The following is a 24,768-nucleotide window of genomic DNA, read 5'->3' on the forward strand; positions in this document are numbered from 1 at the left end:
TGCATATATTATGAATTCCTTACATTAGACATCTGGAAACACTATAGATTACAATGTACTAACAGTAAACTTAATAGTCGAAATTGCCTAAGTTTACGATAGTATAAAAATAAGTACAAAACTCAAATAAAAAATTTACATTATATCACACGAACATAAAATCCGTCATTAATAAATATTTAATTTTAAGGTGGAAGAACAGTGCATTTGTAGAAAGTGACGTAATCATTATTTTTGTGTATTAATTATTCATTTTGAATAACAGCCGCCATTGCAGCGTAATAATACATTCAGTTGTTTATGAGAAAATATACTATTTAAAACGTCGTAGTTGAGTTCCTACGACATCAAAAACGAGTTTTAAAATTCTTCAGCACGCCAAGCTTTTTTGTAAGAATCAAATTTTAATCAAGACGTCTACTTTCTACAAATGACATTTATGAAATAAGTTCTACTTTCCTATTTCTACTAGTTTTCTTATCTTCTTGCAGCTGGCGCTTGTGTGTGCTGCTGGCAACCTTCGACATTTTCTGGCCAATCACAGACGTTCTCATTGGGATTGAAGACAAGGTTAGCGGGGCATGGCATGTGGTGTTTTCTCTCTCCCTCGCACATGTAGTACATTGTACAATCCGCATGGTCTTTGTGATATGAGATGTGGCCATCTTCTTCTTCGCAGGTCACTTCGTGGGCTGAGAGTAATGGTTGAAGATTTAGTCTTATGAGAGTGCAAGTGTTTTGACTGTGTTAGGTCTAGTGAAAACTGAACTGAAACACAACTTAATTGAAGAATTAGTTATAAGTTTTGCTACAAATAAAATATAGTCCCAATTTATATTTATTGTCATATTCTTTACATTATAATTTTTTTTACTAAACCATACTTAACAATTAATAAATTCCCGTAATAACGAAAAGGTTGCTAAGGCTAGCGGATGGGTTGCCGACCTTTCAGTCCCCTAAATCGGTTTGGAAATACCTCTGCAGCTGGTGCCACAAAGATATTCATAACCGAGTATAGATTATACATATGGCTCCATTGTAATAAAATGACATTCCTCCATTTTTTTATAAAAAACTATTTTGAAAAGATTTTTATCCTGTTACGCCAAAGAAGTTCAAAGAACTTCAAAAAAACTAAAATGTTGAGTATAACTAACTTCAGGCTGTCGGTTTTTTGTGACGGTGTGCGCGAGCATCGTAACAATTTACTCTCATAATTCCCTAACGCGCCAAAAGAAGTATAACTTTAAAATCTAGATATTAAAAAAAACTTACGATTTTTAGTAGTGTACTGCCCGCTTCCCACTGAACTTTCGTATGGTCCATCATACTCCAGTCTGACTTTGTATTCACCCAGTTCCTGTTTCATGGCTGTAATGAGAGGATACTTTCCAGTGCCACATGACCCCCTGAAGTCGTCCATATCGATAGACCAGACCATGATTCCACCGAAACCTTCTTCTTTAAGCCATGCCATCTAAAAAAATCACGCATTATAAATACGCTCAAGTTCAAGTTGTTATCATATTTTTTGACCAATAATACTTCATTAGAGCACCACTGATCGATGCGTCATTAAATTAAGATAATTTTCCTTTTGGAGGATATTTTCGTTAAAATAGCCTTCTACATTATAATATATTTAAGGTTAAATTAAAGGTAATCTTTGAAATCTTTGACTACACATTTTGATTGAAACTATTGGATTTTGTGTATTTTTGCGTTATCTACGAAGCAATAAACATCCATATACTATATGCATAAACTATTTTTTTCGGTTTTAAATCCAAACTTACCACACATTTCGATTTATAAAACATTCAAAACACTGAATTAACTACTATGTATTTACTTTAAATGAGATATCAGTTTATGAACGGTTATATTTATTTGCTCATCAGTATTCCTACAGCTACTCATTAAACATATCATCATATCCATATCCACCATATCCAAACAACTACATTATACACAAAAGCCAAAAACGGAATACACATTAAAACAAACGGATATCAATTTTTATCTATTTATACAAAAAAAAATATTTTTAATAAATTCTAAGATGCATTGATCATTATAATATATATTTAATATAAAGGAAGAATAACAAAGCCATGATTATTAAAAGACTATACCAGAGCTTTTATATTATTTTTTAGCATTTTATAGTTACATTAAATATATCTATTTGCTGGTAATTTGTGTAATAATCTGAAGGTATTACATGACTGAGCTACGTAAATAGTTTGTATTAGGCCAAGGAATTTAAAACCTTATTAGTTTTTATTACCTTCGTCTTCAGTGATCTCTCGTCATCAAAACCGACCCACTGGTCATCTCTGTAAGCGAATGGCACCATCTGTTCATTGTCCCACACAAGAGTGGTATTATCCTCTCGAAGGAAGTCACAGATTTCGTAATATGACATGAAACCAGCTTCATTTGTGTATCTTCCGGTTTGACCTGTTTTATAAAAAGCTTAGAAACTTCTTCATGTAAATTTTTAAGTTATGTACCAAAATAAGTGGTTACAATTTTGACTGCAAGTTCTAGAATTGAATTTCTTGGAAAACATGTTTTAAAGAGGGCGAAACTCGTTTTCGCCCTCGTTAAGTCAGTAACTTCAGATAAAAACCTTTAATTTTCTTGGTATTTCTTTTAGGTTTTCATCATTTTTTAATAGATATTTTCAAAAAAAGTCCAGTCTTGCTACTATGGCTGTAATTTTTTAAGTTTAAGCTACATCTTGTATATACCAATGTTATAAGAAAAGATGTATTTTTGCATATTTAAACAAATAAAAACTGGGATCCGGGGAAACATCAATCATATTTTAATATTTATTAACAAAATATAAAATACTGGGATAGGTCTAGTAATTATTGGAAACCTTACCTCCACCAGACGCAGGCGCACCGATATCGAATTGCGTGTCATTGACGAGGGTAAATGATCTTCCATACGTCGGCATACCGATCATAAGCTTCTCTTTTGGTGCACCTTGTCGGACCCACTCACGCGCAGAATAGTCCTGTAATCAATAAATAGCTTACAATAGGCAATATTATTTATAAGGGCTTCAGAATAATTCATGGCTTATGGCCCTATCCCAGTACGAATTACTGTATCACTGTCTTGGGGTGAACTGCGGTGTGCAGTGGAGAGCTGGAGCACTGAGGCGTATTATAAGTCATAATAATAATAATTATTATTGATTTCTCCCATATAACATTTGAAACAAACAGTACGATTAGAATAAAGAAGGTATTGGGAGACTGGTCACAAAGCAAGGTATACCTCAAATGATAAATGATTTATTTCTGTAAGTAGGTTTTTACAAACACTTTTACACGTCAAAAATTTTTTTTTTTAAACTAGATGAGATCGACGTTTCCTATCTGACTACTCTGAGAAGAAACGCCGAAACAAACTCAGAGGTCACAGTCTCTTTTAAAGTCCAGACATAACTAACAAGATTATGTGAAGACCATGTAGATTGTAGTCTGAAATGGTCTTTTGAGGAAAGAACCACACAGATTGAGTGGACCTGTCAAGTCCAAAGACAAGACATTTGGGTCAAATCCTCAGACTTCATTTTCATGAAGAAAATAATTACCACAGTAAGTTTCTTCTGGTAGCTGGTGGCGCTCTCAAGAGGGAAGAGTGGACTATTGTGGCCAACTTGTCGTTCCCACTGCCCATGGAAGTCATATGTCATAACGTTGATGAAATCCTGAAAAGGAGGAAGAGGGTTATATATAGGATAGTTTTATATAAATTTGTAAAACAAAGGCGTGTTAGTTACACCACTTATAACTCAAGATCGGCTGGACCGATGTTAGTTATCTCTGTTTTGGTAGATTTTTCTCCGCTCCGATAAAATAACAATAAATAAGTAAATTAATTTACGAATGCAAACAGCATGTGGTGCCATCTGCATCATTTTACATCGAATTCGTGTCAGTCTAAGAAATTCCGATCTTGAGGTGAATGAGGAGATGCATAACCAGGCTTTGATCTTGATCGACGACATGTGTTACCTCATCAAAAAAGGTTGTATATCAGGAATTGCTTTAACATGCGATACTGCTATCGCAATATCGGCGCTAGAGAGTAGAGGCTTAATGTTTAAAACTGCCATTCTTCTTTGGAAATGGCAAGCAATAAATGATTTCTGTATTTGCAAAAAAAGTTGTATTAATGTTATTAGTTATTACCTTAATGAAATCCTAAATTAAGTTTTAACTAAAGTTAACACGATATTATTAGACAGTTAGGCGGAACGAAGTTAGCCGGGTCAGTTATAAATAAATGAAAAAGAAATGTGTCTACTCATCAGGCGGCAAACTTATAGGGTCATCTGATGTTTAGTGATACCGCCTATGGACACTGAAATTGCCAGAAGTGCGTTGCCGGCCTTTAGAAGATGACACTTGCGAATTAAGTTTAGGTTAGGTCTTTTGTTTTGGAACATGTCAAAATCATTTATAGCTGACGTAGCAAACGTTGTTTTTCCATGTATATTATTTCTAGGAAACATTTTTTTAGTTCAATAAATATAACTATCTACTATAATAAAAAATAGGGGTTGATCGTATAGGGGTGAAAATTAAGGGTTGTTTGTACTTTTGTATGTTGTATCATAAAATAATAAAAACAAAAATTTGGTTTAAAAATAAAATTAAACATTTACGGACACCACCTTTAGAGGTTTGAAAGATGGATAGTAGCCGATTCTCAGACTTACTGAATATGCATAAAAAATTTCATAAGAATCGGTCGAGCCGTTTCGGATGAGTATTGGAAGGAACATTGTGACACGATAATTTGATATAAATAGAGATATTACAATTACTAGCAACAATGAAACAATGTTGGATTAGTTCACTGAATCGTTCCTTAAAATAATCTTATAATATATTCATAATCTTAAAATAATTATCCAAAAATTAAAGTGTCATATAAAAAAAAAATCGTGAAATATAATTTTAGAACATTAAATGGCTAACTTGGCAACATTTATGAAAATTGATTAGAAATCGAAGTTTTCACGTTGCTTCTCGGAAGGTAATCCATTAATCATTTACTCATTTCGACGAAATTATTGAAATGTACTGGCAACGAAATATTTACCGTATAATAAAATTGTTGGTAACATTTATTGTTAAACAGCTACAATCAGAAAGGAAGAGTAATTCCTTACGATAGTTATGTGACCTAAATAATTATAATTAGTTAATAATTAGATGTGTAAACCAAATGTTAGCAATCATCGCAAAGTCGAAGCCAAAATGAGATCTTTGGTTTTTCCTACACTCGTAGGTGTAGGAGTGTAGGAATATGGTAATATATATTTACCATATTTCGGAGTTCCGAAGAAAGCTTAATTGGCTACCCATTCAAAATTTCATGAAATGTTATACGTTCAAACCCTAAATGTTAAGGGTGGTCCACCCCAAACTTTATTTTTATTTTTTAGATAAAATCTTTTGTTTTTTTTTATACAGCATACAAAAATACATACAACCCTTAATTTTCACCCCTCTACGATTAACCCCTATTTTTTATTTCTAATTAAAAACTTATGAACTCTGAGGTTTAAATAGGGAAAATAAAAAAATCACAGAGAAACTTAAAAGTTTTGCATTCCAGAAAAACGAACAGTCTCTGGGGTAGCATAGCAAAATCCATGTTGGAAAGTACTAAAAAAGTAGGCTAAGTAAAATCATATTAAGAAGAAACGAAGTTCACGGGGGCAGCTAGTTGTAGGTATACAACATTTTCATTCCCGATAATGTCCTACATTACTGCTTGTGTTGCTCACCTACATTCATAATAATCTTTAACAGAAGTGTCACTTAGAAATAAGTCAAGATTAGAGAGAGTATTCTATTAATCCAGCGTCGCAACCCACTACCTACACTACCTACAGCCCGAGCTGAGCTGTAAAGGCCCTTAAGGCCAACAGCGAAATTCCATTAAAAAAAAAAACATTAAAGCCAGTTGACACTTCAACAAATTCACTTCAAACAAAGACTTTAATTTATTTGAACATCCCTCCAACAACCGCCACCGAACTTTACTCGTTTCTATAAAATTTTCTTAGTAAATTAGAATGACTTGAACTAGTAGTTCTAACTTAAGTGTCTTTTTACTATAATTTACAATTTTGTTAAAAAAAAATCAGACGTGTTAAGCATCCACGCGTTAAATCTCGGATATAGATACGATTTCCGGCCAATAATTTCTTTGGAAGATCTGCTCTTATGAAATGTTTAAATAAAACTGTTTGTCGCGAATTTATTACATTCAATGCATAATTGTATATTTCCAGTGTTTTAGCGTGCTTAATGAAAGTAATATATTTCATATTAAGTAATTTATTCAACGAATAAGTATCGCAATAAAGCGAGAAATACAGAGAACGATGCTATAGGGACCAAACTTTTTAACATAAAATTTAAATTTGTTTTAATTTTCTATTTATCAATTTTTAATTAATATTACTATGTAGGTTAGGAATTGTTAATACTGTATTGGTTTTTTGGGGATAAATATATATGTTTAATATATTTAACGATTATTATTATATAGTGCCTAATGATTCCCTGGAGTTAATAAAATCTTTCGATGATAATCAACTTACCAAGTATTTAGATATCTCCGGTACATCATAACCGGCTGCAATAGCTTCGAAAGAAGCTGGGACAGCTGCTGAGAGGAGAAGACGTGGTTGACCGGAAGATTTCGCTTCACCTTCGAATGCTAAACGTAGTTCTTTGAGGAGAGATACGAATGCTGCGCGATCGTCGGCTCCTCTGTAATTCATACACATGATTAGAATACACACATATGCAATTAATATATATATATTTTAATAATAATAGAGGATAAACGGGCAGGAAGCTCACCTGATGTTAAGTGATACCGCCGACTATAGACACTCACATTGCCAGAGGGCTCGCAAGAGTGTTGCCGATATATTATATATATCAATTTTTTTTTTTTTTAGTAAATTACAATACTATATTATTAAAATACTGTATTTATATTCGTTTACATTAATAAAATATGTAAAAAGTAAACAAAACGTTAAAAAATAAATATTACGCTATTAAAAATGTTCTATACCTTGGGTACTCCCAGTCAATATCAAGGCCGTTGAACTGGTAATCTCTTAGGAATTCAATAGCTTCATAGACAAACTGGTTCATCCTGAACACGTTGGAGGTAAGTTCTTTGAAAGGCGTTGATCCGAACGCCCATCCCCCGATGGCTAGAAGGATCTGAAATTATTATTTTAGAGTTATATACGGACAGACGCTTGGCTACAAACACATCTGTTGTAAAATGCGGCCTATTGTAGGGTACGCGGTACGCCTATCACGGAGATTCATTACGGAGGCCCACGTTGTTTTAAATTAAATTTTTACCAGATTAACATCAGACCGCAAATCGTGAACGGCATTATAGTGTGGAGCTTTATGGAAGCTATATGAGACCAAAGTTTTTAAATTTAATTTACTGATTTTATGTATTAAAAAGATTGGCGAACGCCCTTGACTTGCGAACTGGTAGTAAAAAATTAAAATAAACTTAACATCTTTTCTATTAACGTTCATAAGTGTACTTAGTTACCGATATGAATAAAGTTATTTTGAGTTTGAGTTTGCGTTTATGAGTTCTAAAACTTAAGGTTAGTTTTGTTAGAGTTCTAGTATTTGAATTTGTATGGCCATTTGGGAGAAATCCTTGTCTATATTTAATAAAATAAATATTTATTATTATTAAATTAATAAAAAAATTAATAATATAAATATTTATTATTATAAAAATAATAATATAAATATTTATTATTATTAAATTGCTAAAAAGTTACATGAACGTGTAAAGGTATTTACATTAAACCAATTAGATTTGTGCAATGCGTAGTCAGCACATTTATACATTTAATTCACTTTTTATTTGCACGAGATTAGCGGATAGATAAACAACTTTAGAAAACAGAACTCTTGAAAATTTATAACTTTAGCGATGAATGCCTGTTATTCCTATATTTATTTAAATTAAATAAATATATAGAAATCACTAAGCGTAATATATATTTAAATAATTTTATCATTTAAAAGTTTGATATATTAGTGTATAGCATACAATTTAAGATATACAAAATAAATATGCTTGATTTAAGAAATATTAAAAGATTTTTGAAGTACAAATTATATGCTTACTTTCAAATTAGGATTTTTCTCTCTCAGTCCAACTACTTTGTCGTACATGTCGGCATCTTTTTCATCACCTTCTGTCAGCTTATGGTCTTTCAGAGTTGCGAAAGCATAGATAACGTGTGTACATAGAGTTGGGTCTACGTTCTCTGGCATAAAGCGTCCAGCGCTGGGTCGTTTTGATGACCATGAGGTCAGGTAACACAAAATTTGGGGTTCACGTTCTGAAAAAGGAAACATATTTAGAAATCACTTTAAGAAAAGTTATATACTAAGATCTTCGTTTTTTTTTAATCTTAGTAAGATGAAAAACTGCCTACATAAGGTTCTTTTACTATCTTAAAATAAGTTTAAGTAATACAGCATGAAGTACATTTAAGTATTATGTTTTAAAGTATCCTATTGCTAGTATATTTTTGACACCTTTTCTAATTCGTTACTATCTTTTTTTTAAATAGTCAAACGGGCAGGAGGCTCATCTGATGTGAGATACCGCCGCCCATGGACACTCACATTGCCAAAAGGCTCGCAAATGCGTTGCCGGCCTTTCAAGAATTGGTACTCTTTTTTCTTGAAGGACTCTGAGTCAAATGGGTTCGGTGGTCAGGTGGTTCCACATAGTGGTGGTGCGCGGCAAATACTGCCTTAAACACACTCAGTTGTGGAACGACGGACGTTTAGGTGATACGGATGGTATTTTGTATTCTGCCTTGACGTCCGATACTGAAACTCAGCTGCAGGTTCGAACAACTCCTCTGAACACTCTTCATGGTAAATGCGGTAGAAGATCCAGAGTGATCCCACACCCCACCCCACTCTACGCCAAGGGATCAAGCCGCAAGGAAAGTGACTGGTCTTTGACAGTCTGAATCGCTCTTCGTTGAACACGGTCAAGCGGAAGGAGCTGGTACTGTGGAGCTCCCAGTCAATCAATATCATTGTGGAAAAATTAGATTTATAACGAACGCAAAAAAGCTCATCAAACATCGATGTAAATCAAAGAAGATTTAAGATTCTTCACTCTCACAAATTTATGAAATTAAACTCATCAATCACAAAATCGGCATTTTCTCCTTCCTAATCTTTATTAAATTATTTTCAAAATATAATAGACGGTCTACGGACGGACGGAAAAAGGTCAAATCAGCGTAAACAGTTATTTTAAAATGGTGAATATTTAACAAATAACTCTTGAAAATGTATGTCGTTATGTAAAATATACAGAAAATTAACCAAAATACATCGTGTAACGTAAGCTCCAGTACTTAAACTCTTTGCCTCATAAACTTGACAAGCCTAAATCACAAAACATCAATTCTTAACGAACCAATTTGTGCTGGCCCATCCACCCTACAATTACCACGACAGCTGTAGACTTGGGTTTAAAACTGGAGCTCTTCAAATTCTGGTCGAGCATTCGAGTGTAAAAGCACTCGATGTCTGGAACTTTTAGCAACTATGTCGACAGACTTTGTTCGGCGAGAGAGTTTCTTGCCTGTTATGTACAAGTAAGTACCTAGAAGTGACCCTTGTGACACTCCGTTCTACGGTATATCGCTCCTATTTTCAAGTATAATACGTAATATAAAACTTTGATGACACTTTGAACGTTGTTGCTTTAGCTTGACTTATTTATACCGTTTTCGTTATCAAACTTTATCCAAGCATTCACTTTTTAATGTAAAATGATGTCATACCAGACTTTCAATTTAGAAAGTTAATGATACATAAAGTGCAAATAATGATGTCTGATTGTACGTGTAATTAGTAAAATATTGCGAGTGAAAGTACAAAAGCTATTTATTTGCACAATATAACTGTATGAAACTATATTCGTTTTTAAACTCGTGTCGTTTCTAGAAAGTATCTCAATCTACACCTATATAGCGTTTATCTTTACGAATGATTTAATAATTGGTGTTTGCAATGTTACAACAACACATATTTATTAGTATCTATGACGGCCTTATTGCATTTTTTGTTTTGCAAAAACAAGTATTCACAGTCGATTTCAATATAATTTGAATTTATCTATGTTAGTACTATTATATCTTTGGAGGGATGGCACTAGGATCTAGTTTGATTCTCATAAAGTGTATTCCTTGAAAATAATAGAAAAATACCCACAAATACAATGCACTTTTATCTGGTGTCCTACGGGTATATAAGAAAGGAGGTATGTACGAAAAACTTACTGTTTTTATCAAGGATCGCTGCATTGTTGCTCTTGAGTCTGATAGTCTTAGCAGGCTTCTCCACCTTGCTGAGGACATCTGAGAGGCTGATCTTAATCGGTTCGGGTTTCTCTGTCTCTTCCTCAACGATACTGGCTGCTACAGTAGACCAGTCTACGTCTTTCGCGTCTTTACCACGGGAGATACCACGGAGTTCTTCCCTGAAAAGCAATATTTATTTTATCAACAACTTTTTTCATCATTGCCGGTATAGGTATGTTATCTAAAGCTGGCGGCTTCAACACATTTACACTTTGTGCTTGTGAAGTGTCTGTGAATAAGCGCGAGACGTGATGTCAAACTGAAATACAATCACAAATACATCACGAAAAGACTGTCCGTCTCTCTCGCGCTCGGTCAAGCTTATGAGTATAAAAGAGACAGTTATTGTTTTTCTTTTGCTACTGTTTATGTTGATCTTTACTGTTTTATATTATTATTATTTTATACATGTTGATCTTTTTTCAAACATTACCAGGGCAATCTCGTGAAATGGTGCACAATGTTTTTAATTATTTTAAGCATCTTAATAAAAACAGTTTAATGAAAAAAATGTTATATTTAATTTGACATCAGATGCGACTGGGGTTTCTAAGAGGAGTATTGAAAGAATAGTTAGTGAAGTAAAAGTGAAGTGTGTTGATCTAGATGGAGCTTATGTCGAAAAATGAAAAATTATTTACACAAACTACTCTTATACGTTCTTGGTCGGTCTTAGAACTTTTGGATCCACTCTCGTATGCACATAATATTTATATGTATTTGACACATTTTTATTTATTTACAACACACCCAACCTTACTATAACCAGAGTAGACTAAAATATATAGCTTGGCAAAAAAGTAATATTTTTAAACATACTGTATAGTGAAATTGCATTAGTGTGAGTACTGTGAACGCGCCAGCTTTCGATAACCGACCTATATGTTATCTAAAGCTGATATATACGTAGGCCTCTGATTTCTGTATCTGTTTCGTGATTATTTGCTTTTCTAATATGCATGTCTTCTGTGACCAACACAGTCAACTTTTTATGTCTAAGGCGTGCTGGTTTCCTCACGATGTTTTTTTGATGATGATAATGCTCCGAACGAGTAAATGTTAAATGCGCACATATTGTACGGCCGGGGTTCGAACCTACTACCTTAGAGATAAGAGTCGCACGCTGAAGCCACTGAACTAAAATAATATTTATCTGTAATTCCAAATATTTATTTAGTGAATATCACACAATACTAAATAAAAATATTAAATAATAATAATGGTCCTACACTTTCGTATCAAATAATTATAAGATGCCAGTTCTATTCCTACATATTTTGTATAAAATACAAACTTTAATTAAAAAGCTATCCATTTCAGATTTCTTTATATTGTAGACAGTTGAAAACTTTTAGAGGTAATAAATCGTGGAAAACTGCTGAGATCAGCAGTTAATAGAAGCGAGCACACTTTAAATTTCTAAAACGTACCAACTTTTCTCTTGTTAAAGTTCGTGGATTGAATAACATTTGGAGAATCGTTTATTACTTCCGCATTTTAGTTATTCTCGACTTCGCAATTACCGGTTGGAATTATATATAATATTAATGGTTGGATTATTTGAAGCATTAATTAAAAATTGTGCATTAATATAATATACACATTTAATTTGAGGTTGGTTTTGGTAAAAATAATTGGTAGGTACTATGTGGATACTGCCGACATATGCAGTGTTGGCTAAGTGGCTTAAGCGTGCGAATCTCATCTATGAGTCCATAGGTTCGACCACGGCAATACATTATTCGAAGTGCGCATTAGACACTCGCCCGTAATGTGAAGGAAAACTTTGCGAGGAAACCGCCTTAGATCCGCTAAACATCTCCAATCGTACAGTGATATCATGTTAAATTTCTTAAGTCGGTGATGGTTCGGGTGTTGAGTAAAAAGCTATTAATGAATCACTACATAGTATAAAACAAAGTCGCTTTCTCTGTCCCTATTTCCCTTTGTATGCTTAAATCTTTGAAACTTCACAACGGATTTTGATGCGTTTTTTTTAATAGATAGAGTGATTCAAGAGTAAGGTTTATATGTATAATAACATCCATTAAATAGTGGAGAAGTACTGTTATTTTTGAGGTTTCTAATGTGATGTCGTAAATAATTACATTTTTTCCGCTTACATTGCAAACGCAGGCTGAACCCTACGAGTTTTATCAAAATAATGTACTAAGTGTTGTACACATTGAAAAGGTCTACAGAAAAGTCCTCTTATGGATAACCCACAATAACTTTTTTTTGTCATTTACTTTTTACGACAAATAATGGCTAATTTTCGAAGCGATTTTAACCAATACAGCATTAACCCTTAACCAATTAAATACCTTGAATACATTGTTCATTTAATATAGATCTATATGGCCCTTTACACCGTATGATTTAAGTGAATATTTTCGAAGATATTACAGATTTAAAAATTGCGGGACATAGCGTTTGCGGCGGTACTGGCCGGCCGCACAGTTTTTCTGTAGTGTATTTAGTATCAGCATTGCACCCGTGCGAAGCCGGGGCGGGTCGCTAGTATATAATATACGTATTTTGTACCGTGTGAAACTTAAATACAGACTCATTCAAAATACCTGTTTATTTATTTATTCGACATTCGTATAAAAGCAAGTATCTTAAAGAAATATTAAATGGTTGATTTTTCATTGACAACAATTCTTTTCTGTTAGATGGAAAATATTTTAAGGTAAAATATATATTATAACAGGCGAATACTCAAATGTTTTCTATACAAAACGAATCATACGGTGCGACCCTTGGAGAGTTATCAGATAAATGTATATTTACGGAACATTAACTTTTCTTCGCACCATTTCATACAAAAACGAATTGAAATAATTTTCTCCATTATTATTATATTAAATAGCTACACGTTGGTAGTGTTATGTGTATGTACCGTTAGCATATCAAATGGATGAGACTAGCTAGTGTTTAGTTTCTTTTTAACTAAAGTTCTTTTCTTTATTTATAATACAATTTTTTTTTAATTTATAACAGGAATATATTTGTACTTCAATTATAATTCAATCTGTTTGTTTATTTAGTAATCTTTCTATTTTTTCTGTGTGCGCATTTTATACTTGGTCAGAAATCTGTCGTTTTTTGAACCAAAAAAATCAACAACATTTGTCAGGCACAGACGGCTGATCAACTGTCTATAAAAGAAAGAAAATCATCAGAAACTGATGCATATAAGGCAAAGATGGGGTTTTCTTTATTTATCGTAATCTTTTCTTCAGACTACTGTTGTTACCCACTCTCATGCCATTAAAAATAACAAAAAGTATGAATTTTTAAATAGACTTGCCCAGTTATTAGCCAGGGATTAATTTTTTACTAAGCGCTGTGACTAACTCGGAGAAGGTAAGTGCATTACATACCTCATTGCTCCAATGAGCGGGTACTTGACATTACCACCGCAAGCAGTTCCACTAAAGTCATCCATGTCAACAGTCCACACCATGGCTCCACCAAATCCATTATCCTTGATCCATCTAGAACATAATTATTTATTAGGAGTCGTATATGGAGGTCGTTAGTGATTTTTATTTTCCTTTGAAGATAGTTTATACTAACACTATATTGCTATATGCGCAGTTGTGCATATACACTATACAGTTGTATTCTATATATTTATAAAAATCTATACACAATACACATGGTAAGTGGTATAGTGTTGTAAGTATTTGAAATAAACGTGTTATATCATAATTAAATAATTGATAATAAAGCAAAAATTCCTTAAGTCCTCATTTTGAAACTGTTAATAAAAATATATCTTATATTATTACTGTATATTTTAAAAGGGAGAGAAACATACAAAGAACAATTATAAGAGAATGTATGCAAAATATTTCATTTTTATTTAAAGTTTATATTAATATATACCAAAAAATATATAATACTATATCAGCTGACTGTCTTATACTGTATTTTTATTTATTTTACGGTTATTGTAACCAGTTAAACGTTATTACTTACAATTTAAACCTACAGAGACTTTAGTCTCTCATGGACTCACACACATACACCCACCCACACAAATAAAGAAACACCAATATTAATTATATTAGATTTTACAGGGGTTGGCCGTGACATTTTTCTGACTATATATATATTTAAATTTATATTTTTGCTGTAACCTACATTAATATATCTTATATTAATGTATGTATTGAACAGTGGTAGTAGTTCGTACCCTGGGTGTGCTAGTTGACCATTGATACCGAAATCTGAGGGCCAGACCTAAAAAACTTACCTCATTTTATTTCTAATAGATTTCTCATCGTCAAATCCAATCCATTGGTCTCCGTGGACCGCATATGGGACTTTCATCTCGTCATCCCAAACGTAAGCTCCACCGTTTTGCAGTATTTCACAAATCTACAATAAAATTTATTTAATTAAACCAAACTATATATATATCAGACTGAAGAGTAACACTATTATTTATAAAGATGCTAAAACAGTGGATTTTTTATCAGCAATCAAACGCGTTTTTAAATTTATTTACGAAATTATAAAAACAAATATTTGTTTTTAATTTTTTTTATTATTATTAATTACTTAAGATGTCATGTGGAACATGGTATAATGGTTGCAGCTCCTTTCAAACATTTTGTAAAACTTGGCGATTAAAAAGAGTGGCGGAGAGTTTATTGCCAATTCTTCTCTTCCGTTCTACGCCCATTGATTTGAGAACTAGCAGTAAAAGAAAATTAGAAGCATTTAATATGTATTTCTTTTTGACGTTCATAAGTGTACGTTGTGTTACCTAAATGAATAAATGATTTTTGTTTTTGATTTGAATGTTTTGGCCCAGTTAGGTATAGTTTGTTTACGTGTATTCTTATGAAGAAAACATTATCAAAGAGGCATAAATCTAAATAATATAACTGGCTTTAGCTAGGCATCTAAAAAATAAAGGCTTTGTGATTATTTACAGTCACATAATGTTAGAAATGGAAAAGGACGAAATGTATCTAAATGTTTAAAAAAGCCACTCAATACAATTACTTTCGGGACAATAATGGAGTCTCGGGAGGAAAATCGCAAATTCCCGCTCGTTTATAACCGTGTAAATTGCGAATTAGAAAAGAGTGCTTCTTTATCAAACCGTTAACCTTGGAGGAAACTGTCTTGGCAGGTTCGAAACAGCCGTTTTGTCTCAAAGAATGATAAATACGCGTTTACACTGAGTCGTCACGATTTATCGTATCGGATCTTAAAGTATATTATTGCCTAGAAAATATTCATGTCAGATAATGCTCGGATTATCAGGAAATATCTGATCGAGTCAATTAACCGTTTTGTTATTGCCTTGATTAATCATTGAGATTTCTTCTATTACTTTTAAGAATCATTATTAAATATATTTTTTTGTTATTATCTAATTGTTTTATGGTTTGGAATTTTCATTACTTATCGAATATTGTTATGACCAATCAGAGCAGAGTGGGTGTCTATCTTGGCTTTTGATGGTACGTTCAGGGAAAGTGAGATAGAGGAGTACGTGGAGCATTGTGATCATGAGAGTTTGGACCGAGTTATTCGGCTGCTTGGTATAATTTAAGCTATAGTGTTATTTGTAGTGTTAAAAGGAATCAATCTAAATTAAATACTGTACGATAATTATTCGTGTCTTCTGTGCTCGGACTTTACCCACATAACGCACACTGTGCCCGCTAATAACGACGTCAATATAGATAGAATGACGATATTTCTCCGACACATATATAACTCTACTGCTACGTATTTTGAAACATATATTGTATTCTTTTAAGATGACAAAGACTGGGCCCATTCCGAGATTTTCTTGATTATAACGAGTTTTAAATACGCGTCTATAATTTGCGTGTCTGTATGTTAGGATTGTATCTCCTTAACCAATATTTAGCCAACCATCGATTATGATGCGTTTCTGCTTAAAATAACGTGAATTAAATGGTTTTTAGATAAAGTTTATGAACAATTGTTCAGGCGTTGCAATGTCTTTTTTACACGCAAAATATTATATACTTTAATTTCAAACAAAATATGTTTTATGAACACCCGCATATACCTACTGGTCCCACTGGGTTACTCTGACGATGGAGCACAAACATTGTTTGCTCAAAATCATAAATTTTATATTATTTGCTATTACACTATGTTGTCCAACTTTATCTTTGACAGTTTTTGCGTGTATTTTGATGAAAGAAGTTTTTAATTTTACATATCCTGTCGAATCGACGAAATGCAAACGGTATAAAGTAAGATTCAAGCAATAATTTTTAATTAAAATCACCTCATAGTATGCGAGGAAGCCTCCTTCCTTTGTGTATTCGCCAGCCTTGCCTCCCCCACTCGCCGGAGAATTCACTTTGAAGTTGTTGACATTTGACAAAGTGAAAGTGCGCCCGTACGTTGGCATACCTGGAAGATGGGAAGACATTTTACTTTGTATTTACATTGTACTGTTTTAAGATCCAACTTTCCAATATTAGATAGTGTTTTATAAATTACTCACAAATGATATATATAGTTATTGTGCCCTAAAGCTAACTGCCAAAACTTCTATCTTCACTATTAGCTGTACTGCCGGGGCGCTAAGTGAATTGCGTGTTTGATATATTAACCCCCTATAATATAAAAGATCGGATTCTGTTGGGACTGCCACGCTTTAGTGCCTTAGGAATTGGCCACTCATATTGATGGTTTCTTGCCGATCCATTGGAAATATCGTCATTTCTTTTAAGCAGATACTTAGTCACAAATTTTTAGTCAGTTCGTGCATACCATTCGGGATTCATTTAGGAAGCAATGTATTAGTTATGGTTCACTATTTTGGCTATAATGGCTTACATAATACATATAGATATATACTGAGGCGGGCTTTTGTTGTAGGACTATTAAAGATAAACATTTCAATCATACATTACACATGTGTATCTCCAGCGGTTTTGGTAGCGCACGCCAGAACAGCTCGCATTCACATTTTTTCCTACTTAATTGATATTTTGGACAATTTCCACAATATCTTTATAAATTGTAGCCTATGTGTAACTCTGATGTATAAGCTATATTTTTGTAAAGTTTAATTAAAATCCATTCAGTAGTTTTTACGTGAAACACTAACAAACATCCATATTTACAAACTTTCGCGTTTATAATATTAGTAGGATACTTGTAGTTGAAGATACTAAAATTAGTTTTTAAGAATAAAATGATTTGTACTATTACTCTTTAATCTGCATGATTGTTATAGACGTTAACAAACAAAAATACCTAAACTAAACGGATGGCGAGACAATTCATACTTTATTATTCTATACACATAATTAATAGTCAATGTATATTGTTAATGCTTGCTAGAATTTGGCTAACATTTTGGTATGCAGTTATGACTTGTCCTTCAAAGGCAAGGCGTAGGCTTTCCGACAAAGGCTTTGCATGACATACGAAACTAGGACCACATTCTGATATAATTGAATTACTAATTGTTTACTTTGTGTAATTATTTATTTTTAATTAAGTTGTGTAGACGTGGATGAAACCTCTATGAAACGTGGATGGATGAAAGACACATATACTTGAGTGGACATTCAATAGAAAAGACGAGATTTTAGATTGAATAGAAGAGATTACTGAATTATTAGTTTGTTCTGGTAAATGAGGATACAAGATATATAAATTGAAAAGAAGAAAATCCGATTAGGTTTTGAACTCTGAAATTCCTTCTCTCGAAAATACAACTATTAAAGTGTTTGTTGAAGAAAATAAATCTAGTCAAAACATTAGGTGTAGGTACGTAATACTCGTACGTATGAAAAAAAAATATTGTCGAAATGAGGTTCAGTTCAGGGGACTTTTGTTCTCATTATATTTAATGAAAGTTCCTAGTATTAAAGTATATAATTATGTAAAGTAATAATTATATTCATTAGATTAGGTTATTGATTATTATCTATTGTGTTAACTGATGTTTAATTTAATTTGTTTGTTAGTCTGTGGAAAAGACGCTAGTTTTGGCCTTTCGTTTAAATTTTAATTCGAAGATTTTTTTGTTAGAAAATTTTTGATTATAAAAGAAAAAGGATAAAAGTGATTGTTTTCAAATAAATAAAAATTACTGTAAATGTTTGTTGTTGAGTTTCAACATTTTAAATTACTTTTCTTTAAACGATACTTAATAGTTGTATTTTACGAGAAAAGGAATCTCAAAATTTTACGACGAATTTCGGTTTCATATCTTCTCGATTTATACATCTTACTTCTTTAAAATACCACTTCAGATTCTTACTAAATAAAAAACTAACCAATAATTAATTTTTCCTTAGGCGCTCCCAATTTGACCCATAGATGGGACGCGTGGTCCACAGAGAGCTGCTTCCTCCACTCAGAGTCTGATGATGGAGAATATAGTGGTGCGTTGTGACCAGTCTCCTTCTCCCACTTGCCGTGGAAATCGTAAGCCATGACGTTGATGAAGTCCAGATAGCTGAGGAATTGGTTTCATTAATATTTATAACTTTTAAATTGAAATAAATATCCTCTCTACTGTCACTGTTAATAAAATAATTAATTTATTATTAAAACCAGAATTTACTTTCAATTAAATTACGTGGTTTTATAAGCGTAAGACATCATATAAAATCAGGAATAAAGAGTATAAAACTAAAAAATCTTCTCTAATCTTTTATCCATGAAATCACTTCGAAATTGTAGTAAGAATAGGAGAATCATTCTTGAAAGTAGTATGAAAAAGAGTGAATTGTATAAATGAAGATATGATTGTTTACATAAACAATGATGGAAATACAACGTGTGTGAGAAATTTTAACGATTGAATGCTTAAATGATTTCACAATTACCATTATTAAGGCCAGAGAACAAAAAGTTCCCAAAAATGTGTAAAATGCATTTTATACTCGAAAGAGAGAAAAGAAAAATGTAGGATTCCCTGAGTCGTGGACAGTTAGTCTCCTCCTTTTGACATGTTAACGGTATTTGACAATAATTTTGACATAACAGTTACATGTACTTAAACCCCATGACTGATGACATGATGTGGCATTTTGTTTTCACATTGATAACATTGAATAGGATCTTTGAAATCCAATTGCTATAGGGTGTTACAGGGCACCGATGTTGAATCAAACAATACACCCTCTCTCTTCTAGGAAAGAAGTACTATTGACGTATACACTTGTTGAAAATATCGTAAGCGTCTTATTACCTAGCAACAGCAGGAACATCGTATCCACTCTTAATGTTGTCGGGGCCGACTGGTACAGCAGCTGTAAGCAGCAATCGTGGCTTCTTCACCTCCTGAGCTTCAGCTTCGAAAGCTTCTCTAAGCTCTGAAATAATAGATAATATATTAATACGGTTAAGTGTTAAATAAAGTATAAGCTAGGGCGGGTTCGATTCCCAGTGACGCAATCATTCTTTTGGGTTAGTAGATAGAATACTTTCCGTTAAAACAAGTCTATTAAACAGACTCATTCATATTTTTGATCCTACTTAAAGACGTCTGTAAAACCCAAATATATTTATAAGAGATGTCAAACTTTCTGGATGAAGTCTGACATAGGTATTTGACAGTGCCAGTGACAGTTTACTATGTAAACGTTACACGACAACAAGAACTGTATTTATGTAAAAAACAAGAACTGTATTAATGTGAAAAGTAGTTCTCGAAGATAAACTGAATATGTACAAATAAAACACATTATTTAGAGATATGAGACACGAGCCAGGCTCAACTAGATATTGTATTTGCTGCTATTCCCACACGTGTGGAGCTTAGTGTGTGGCCATAAGCAAGGCGAGTTATTCAAAAGTTAGGAGGTAACTGAAATACCTTTCCTTCAATCATCAGCCATCATCCTTCAGACTCCAAGAACCGTGGGATTGTAAAACAAAAGTCAAAACAAAAAAAGAGTTTCATTTAATTGTTATTGGTCACAACACAATCTCTACTCCAATCACGAAATCCAGAAGATCGTTTGACCAATCACAATTAAACGAACCACGCCGCCGTTCATGCGTGTATTGTCTTTAGATTACTTTGACATACTCGTATTATAATATGGCGGAGAGTTTATTGCCAGTTCTTCTCTTCCGTTATAAGCCCTTTATTTGGCTGGCAGTAAATATAAAATTAGAAGCCTTTAATATGTATTTCTTTCATAAGTGTATATTGTGTTACCGAAATGAATAAATGATTTTGATTTGATTTATCGCTACAGGCATTTGATTAAAATGTAAATGGCTTTTAACAGAAACAGAACAATTAATGTTAATAATAATAATGAAATTAAAATTGATTGAGATTCAATAACAATTAAAGATTTATTTTCTTAATAACTATTTGTAACATGTATTTTTGCACTTATTGCCTACCTCATCTAATAAACATTTTTTTTCTCACAGTGGTTGCCTGGAAGAGATCGCTCGAAAGCGATATGGCCACCAGTTGCCTTCCTTTGCATTTAATTATGTTAAATTTTTATATTGAAACGAAGTGTTAATAAATAAAATATTTAAGTTGGCAGGTAGATAGTATCGGTGACCCAAGAGCTGGTGCTTTCCTCGCTCAACTTATATTATTACTATGTAGGAATATTGTAAATATACAATATCCTTGTGTTGGAATGACGCTGGTTTATTTGCTCAATGCTAAAAGGCTTAGTGAGAGGATCATCCAAATAAGTGAGCGGCGATAAATTCCGTTCGTTGTTAAATCTGTTTTGTGCTATGACATTCACAACATATTTTGTCTATAATATAAGATACAGTTAATGCTACTGGCATCATTTCACAAGATACAATAGGCAAGTGGACAAGGAATACCGGTCCGAATGCAGCTGGTCTACTTTGGATGGCCAGGGTCCGATGGGAGTGGAAGAAGCTGGAGGAGACCTATGTGTCTACAGAACACGCTGACTTAGAAACAAAATAGATGTTATTAATATGTTACAATTATTGTTTATGAGCAATAAAGATTTTTTATTTTGTATTGGTATCATTTCATTATTAGCAGTGATGGCCTAGTGGCTTCAGCGTGCGATTGAGGTCGTAGGTGCGATTCCCGGGATTTTCTTTCTATATGCGCATTTAACATTCGCTCAATCTGTGAAGGAAAACATCGTGAGGAAACCAGCTTGCTTTGGACCCAAAGAGTCGACGGCGTGTGTCAGGCACAGGAGGCTGATCATCTACTTGCTTATTATATTGACAAATGATCATGAAGCAGTTGTAGCGTGTTATGTGGTCCCCACTATATTATTAAACTTTCAACTGTTATTTTTTGCCTTGTATAAGTTTAACCATATGTTCATGTAGTGATAAGTTATAGTTAAGTACCTAATGACATTGTTTGTTCCCCTAATGTATCCCTACTCCTACCCAAACCTTTAAGTACCAAATCCCGATCCTTTCAAAGACACTTCTATTCCATATTCGAACTCCAACGTTAGTTTTTGTAAACATAATTTTAAATAAAGTTTGTTAGTTTTAAAAACAAGTTTTAGTCACTGCCTCATAACAAATTTGGCGCAGTCGGTAGGATCTACTTGTGTAGTAAGACGAAGCAAACGTACAAAGGACTAGCATCGCCTAGTACGGTAGCCTTAGGCTTTTAATAGTTTTCGCCGATACTATGCTCTTGTGGTTCGTGTTACTGTGGTAAGTGGCATTTTACTTGTGGCTCATTCTTTTCCTATATTTCCATATTTTGTGTGTTTTATATATATTATCCTGTATTACTATATCTTATATTTCATTTAATTACATTATTCATATTTAACTACACACGCATTCTACATTTTAATAATCATCATGTCATTAAAGACCGAAAGCATAATGAAGGCATCACCAGTTAATATTCAAACTCTTATAAATCTTATTCCTATATTCGACACAAACAATCACGATGAAATTTACGGTTACATTAGGTCCTGTGATACTGTGTTTAAACTGTCATCTCCGTTTGAACGGGAGACTTTGTTAACTTGTGCTCTAAATAATATTAAAGGCATCGCGGCCTCAGAAGTTCGGTGTAAAACTTACGAGACGTGGGATGAACTAAAGAGATTTCTTATTGAGAGATTCGCGAATACCAAGACGATTCAACATTTGAATTTAGAACTTCAATCGATTTTCCAGAGACATGATGAGTCCTTAACCCAATTTTATCATAGAGTAGATCTTTGTCGTTGCAAAATCTTAGAAAAACTACACTCAGAAATTTGCGATTCAACATTAGACGGACGTGTAGCAACCACCGAGGAAACCGCCTTAAGCATATTCCTCAACGGTCTCTCTACAGACATGGGTATAATGCTCAGAACAAAAGGTTTCGATACCTTGAGAGAAGCAGGTCGTTTTGCAATGCAAGAAGATCAAATTAGGGCTATGAACAAAGCTAGGCAATCTTTATTTAGACCAGTTCCAACTCCTAGGCCAGCAATTAGGAGTAATGCATATCAAAATAATTACCAATCTATTAGAAACCCAAATATTCCATTCAGGCCTCCTAATCCTAGATTTTCTCCAAAGACATGTGCTTATTGTAAAAATATTGGGCATTCAATAAACGAATGTCGCAAGAGAGCATACAACGAGCAAAATAAACAACGCGCTCTCCCTGCACCAATCCGCCATTTAAACTTAGAAGCGACCAACGAAATGAGCGACCCGTTGGAAATCGCTACCAGCTCCTACTCGATGAACCCAGCTCTTTAGACTATTCAATGCTTCCTCAAATTCCAAAATCAAGTCGAGTGTTACAAAGCACTGTGCCTGCATCCTTGCATAATAAACCAGCCTATCGGAGGCAATGCAAAGAAGCTTGCACACAGACAGATTTCGAAGCTAGCTTTATACAGACCTACAAACAGGGTAGCCAGTCCCAAACCTTTGGTCATAATACGGATTCTACTATTTCTTATAAGCACGATGAATCTCCAAAATCCTCTGAATCTAAAAATCGCACTGTATCTTCTAACCCCACTGTATCTCAAAATATCGCTGAATCTTGTAAACCCGCTGTATCTCATACTACTACTAAATCGAATTCAAAATACCATTATAAAAAAAATAAACGTAAGTCGAAATCAAACAACAAGAATATTAAATCTTTTTCAATCTCTGCTTTAAATGATATTCCTCCAGAAAATCTCTTACATGCTACATTTTACATAGATAATAAACCTGTGACTCTTTTAATTGATACCGGTGCTGGTATATCTGTCATACGTAAAGATAAAATAGGTTTAGCTTGCATTAACGAATTAAATATAGTTTCTATTCAAGGTATTTCCAGTTCTCAATCTCAGATGCTGACCTTAGGAACGGCAAATATTTCCCTTGACAATTTACCTAAACATAAATTTCATGTTGCAAACCTTAACATAAAAGCTGACGGTATTTTAGGTAATGACTTTATGACTGAATATGACTGTAAAATTGAAGTACAATCGAAAATCTTAACAATTGGCGTCAAAAGTTATGACTTATTTTATTTACATGAAAAACTACAAGATTTAAATTCACAGAACTATACTGTATCCCTCGAAAAACAAGTAATTAACAAACGATCGGAAACAGTAATTAGATGTACAACAAATTCTATGAATTTTGGCGAAGCAATCGTTGAAAAACATACATTAGATCATGGCATTATTATTCCACGCTCATTAGTGACCGTCGCAAACAACTCTTTTCTTACAACTTGCATTAATTTAGACAAACAAGATAAGATTATTAGCACTCCTTCCATCCCTGTTACTATTTTTGACTTTGACAAACATACTAAGGAACAAACTCAACATGAGATAAATAATTTTAATTGTATTTCCCAAACAGATCGTCAGAGCAAAGTTTGGTCCCTCATTAGAGGCGACCATTTAAACAAAGAAGAATCAAACTCCCTAAATAAAATCGTAATTGAATATTCTGACATATTTTATACAGAAGGTGACAAACTGACATTTACAAACCATACTAAGCATACTATTCCTACCACATCAAATATTCCAATTAATACGAAAACATATAGGTTTCCACATATACATCAACAAGAAGTAAAAACCCAGGTCGATAAAATGCTAAATGAAAATATAATACGTCCGAGTACTTCACCATGGAGTAGTCCTATCTGGGTAGTCCCTAAAAAAGTAGACGCCTCCGGCAAACAAAAATGGCGCGTCGTTATCGATTATCGTAAACTTAATGATATAACCATAGGTGATAGTTATCCTTTACCTAACATT

At 33.2% G+C, this 24,768-nt stretch overlaps 1 protein-coding gene across 1 annotated transcript in view; it reads right to left on the reverse strand.

Annotated features, from left to right (window-relative positions):
- Positions 1-301: 301 nt before the first annotated feature.
- Positions 302-24,768, reverse strand: part of LOC125057639 (probable chitinase 10) — a 94,732-nt gene continuing 70,265 nt past the window's right edge. Inside the window, exons 6-19 of the mRNA XM_047661414.1 lie at positions 19,728-19,851; positions 18,808-18,989; positions 16,797-16,924; positions 14,769-14,893; positions 13,891-14,004; positions 10,424-10,623; positions 8,235-8,452; positions 7,135-7,289; positions 6,650-6,821; positions 3,620-3,736; positions 2,899-3,034; positions 2,294-2,466; positions 1,279-1,480; positions 302-692 (exon numbers count right to left, since the gene is read on the reverse strand). Of these exons, the coding sequence (XP_047517370.1) occupies positions 478-692; positions 1,279-1,480; positions 2,294-2,466; positions 2,899-3,034; positions 3,620-3,736; positions 6,650-6,821; positions 7,135-7,289; positions 8,235-8,452; positions 10,424-10,623; positions 13,891-14,004; positions 14,769-14,893; positions 16,797-16,924; positions 18,808-18,989; positions 19,728-19,851 (2,261 nt within the window). The 3' untranslated portion in view covers positions 302-477. The remainder of the gene's footprint in view (positions 693-1,278; positions 1,481-2,293; positions 2,467-2,898; positions 3,035-3,619; positions 3,737-6,649; positions 6,822-7,134; positions 7,290-8,234; positions 8,453-10,423; positions 10,624-13,890; positions 14,005-14,768; positions 14,894-16,796; positions 16,925-18,807; positions 18,990-19,727; positions 19,852-24,768) is intronic.

The sequence above is a fragment of the Pieris napi genome, chromosome 17 (genome assembly GCF_905475465.1).
Source record: "Pieris napi chromosome 17, ilPieNapi1.2, whole genome shotgun sequence".
Classification (NCBI taxonomy): Eukaryota; Metazoa; Arthropoda; class Insecta; order Lepidoptera; family Pieridae; genus Pieris; species Pieris napi.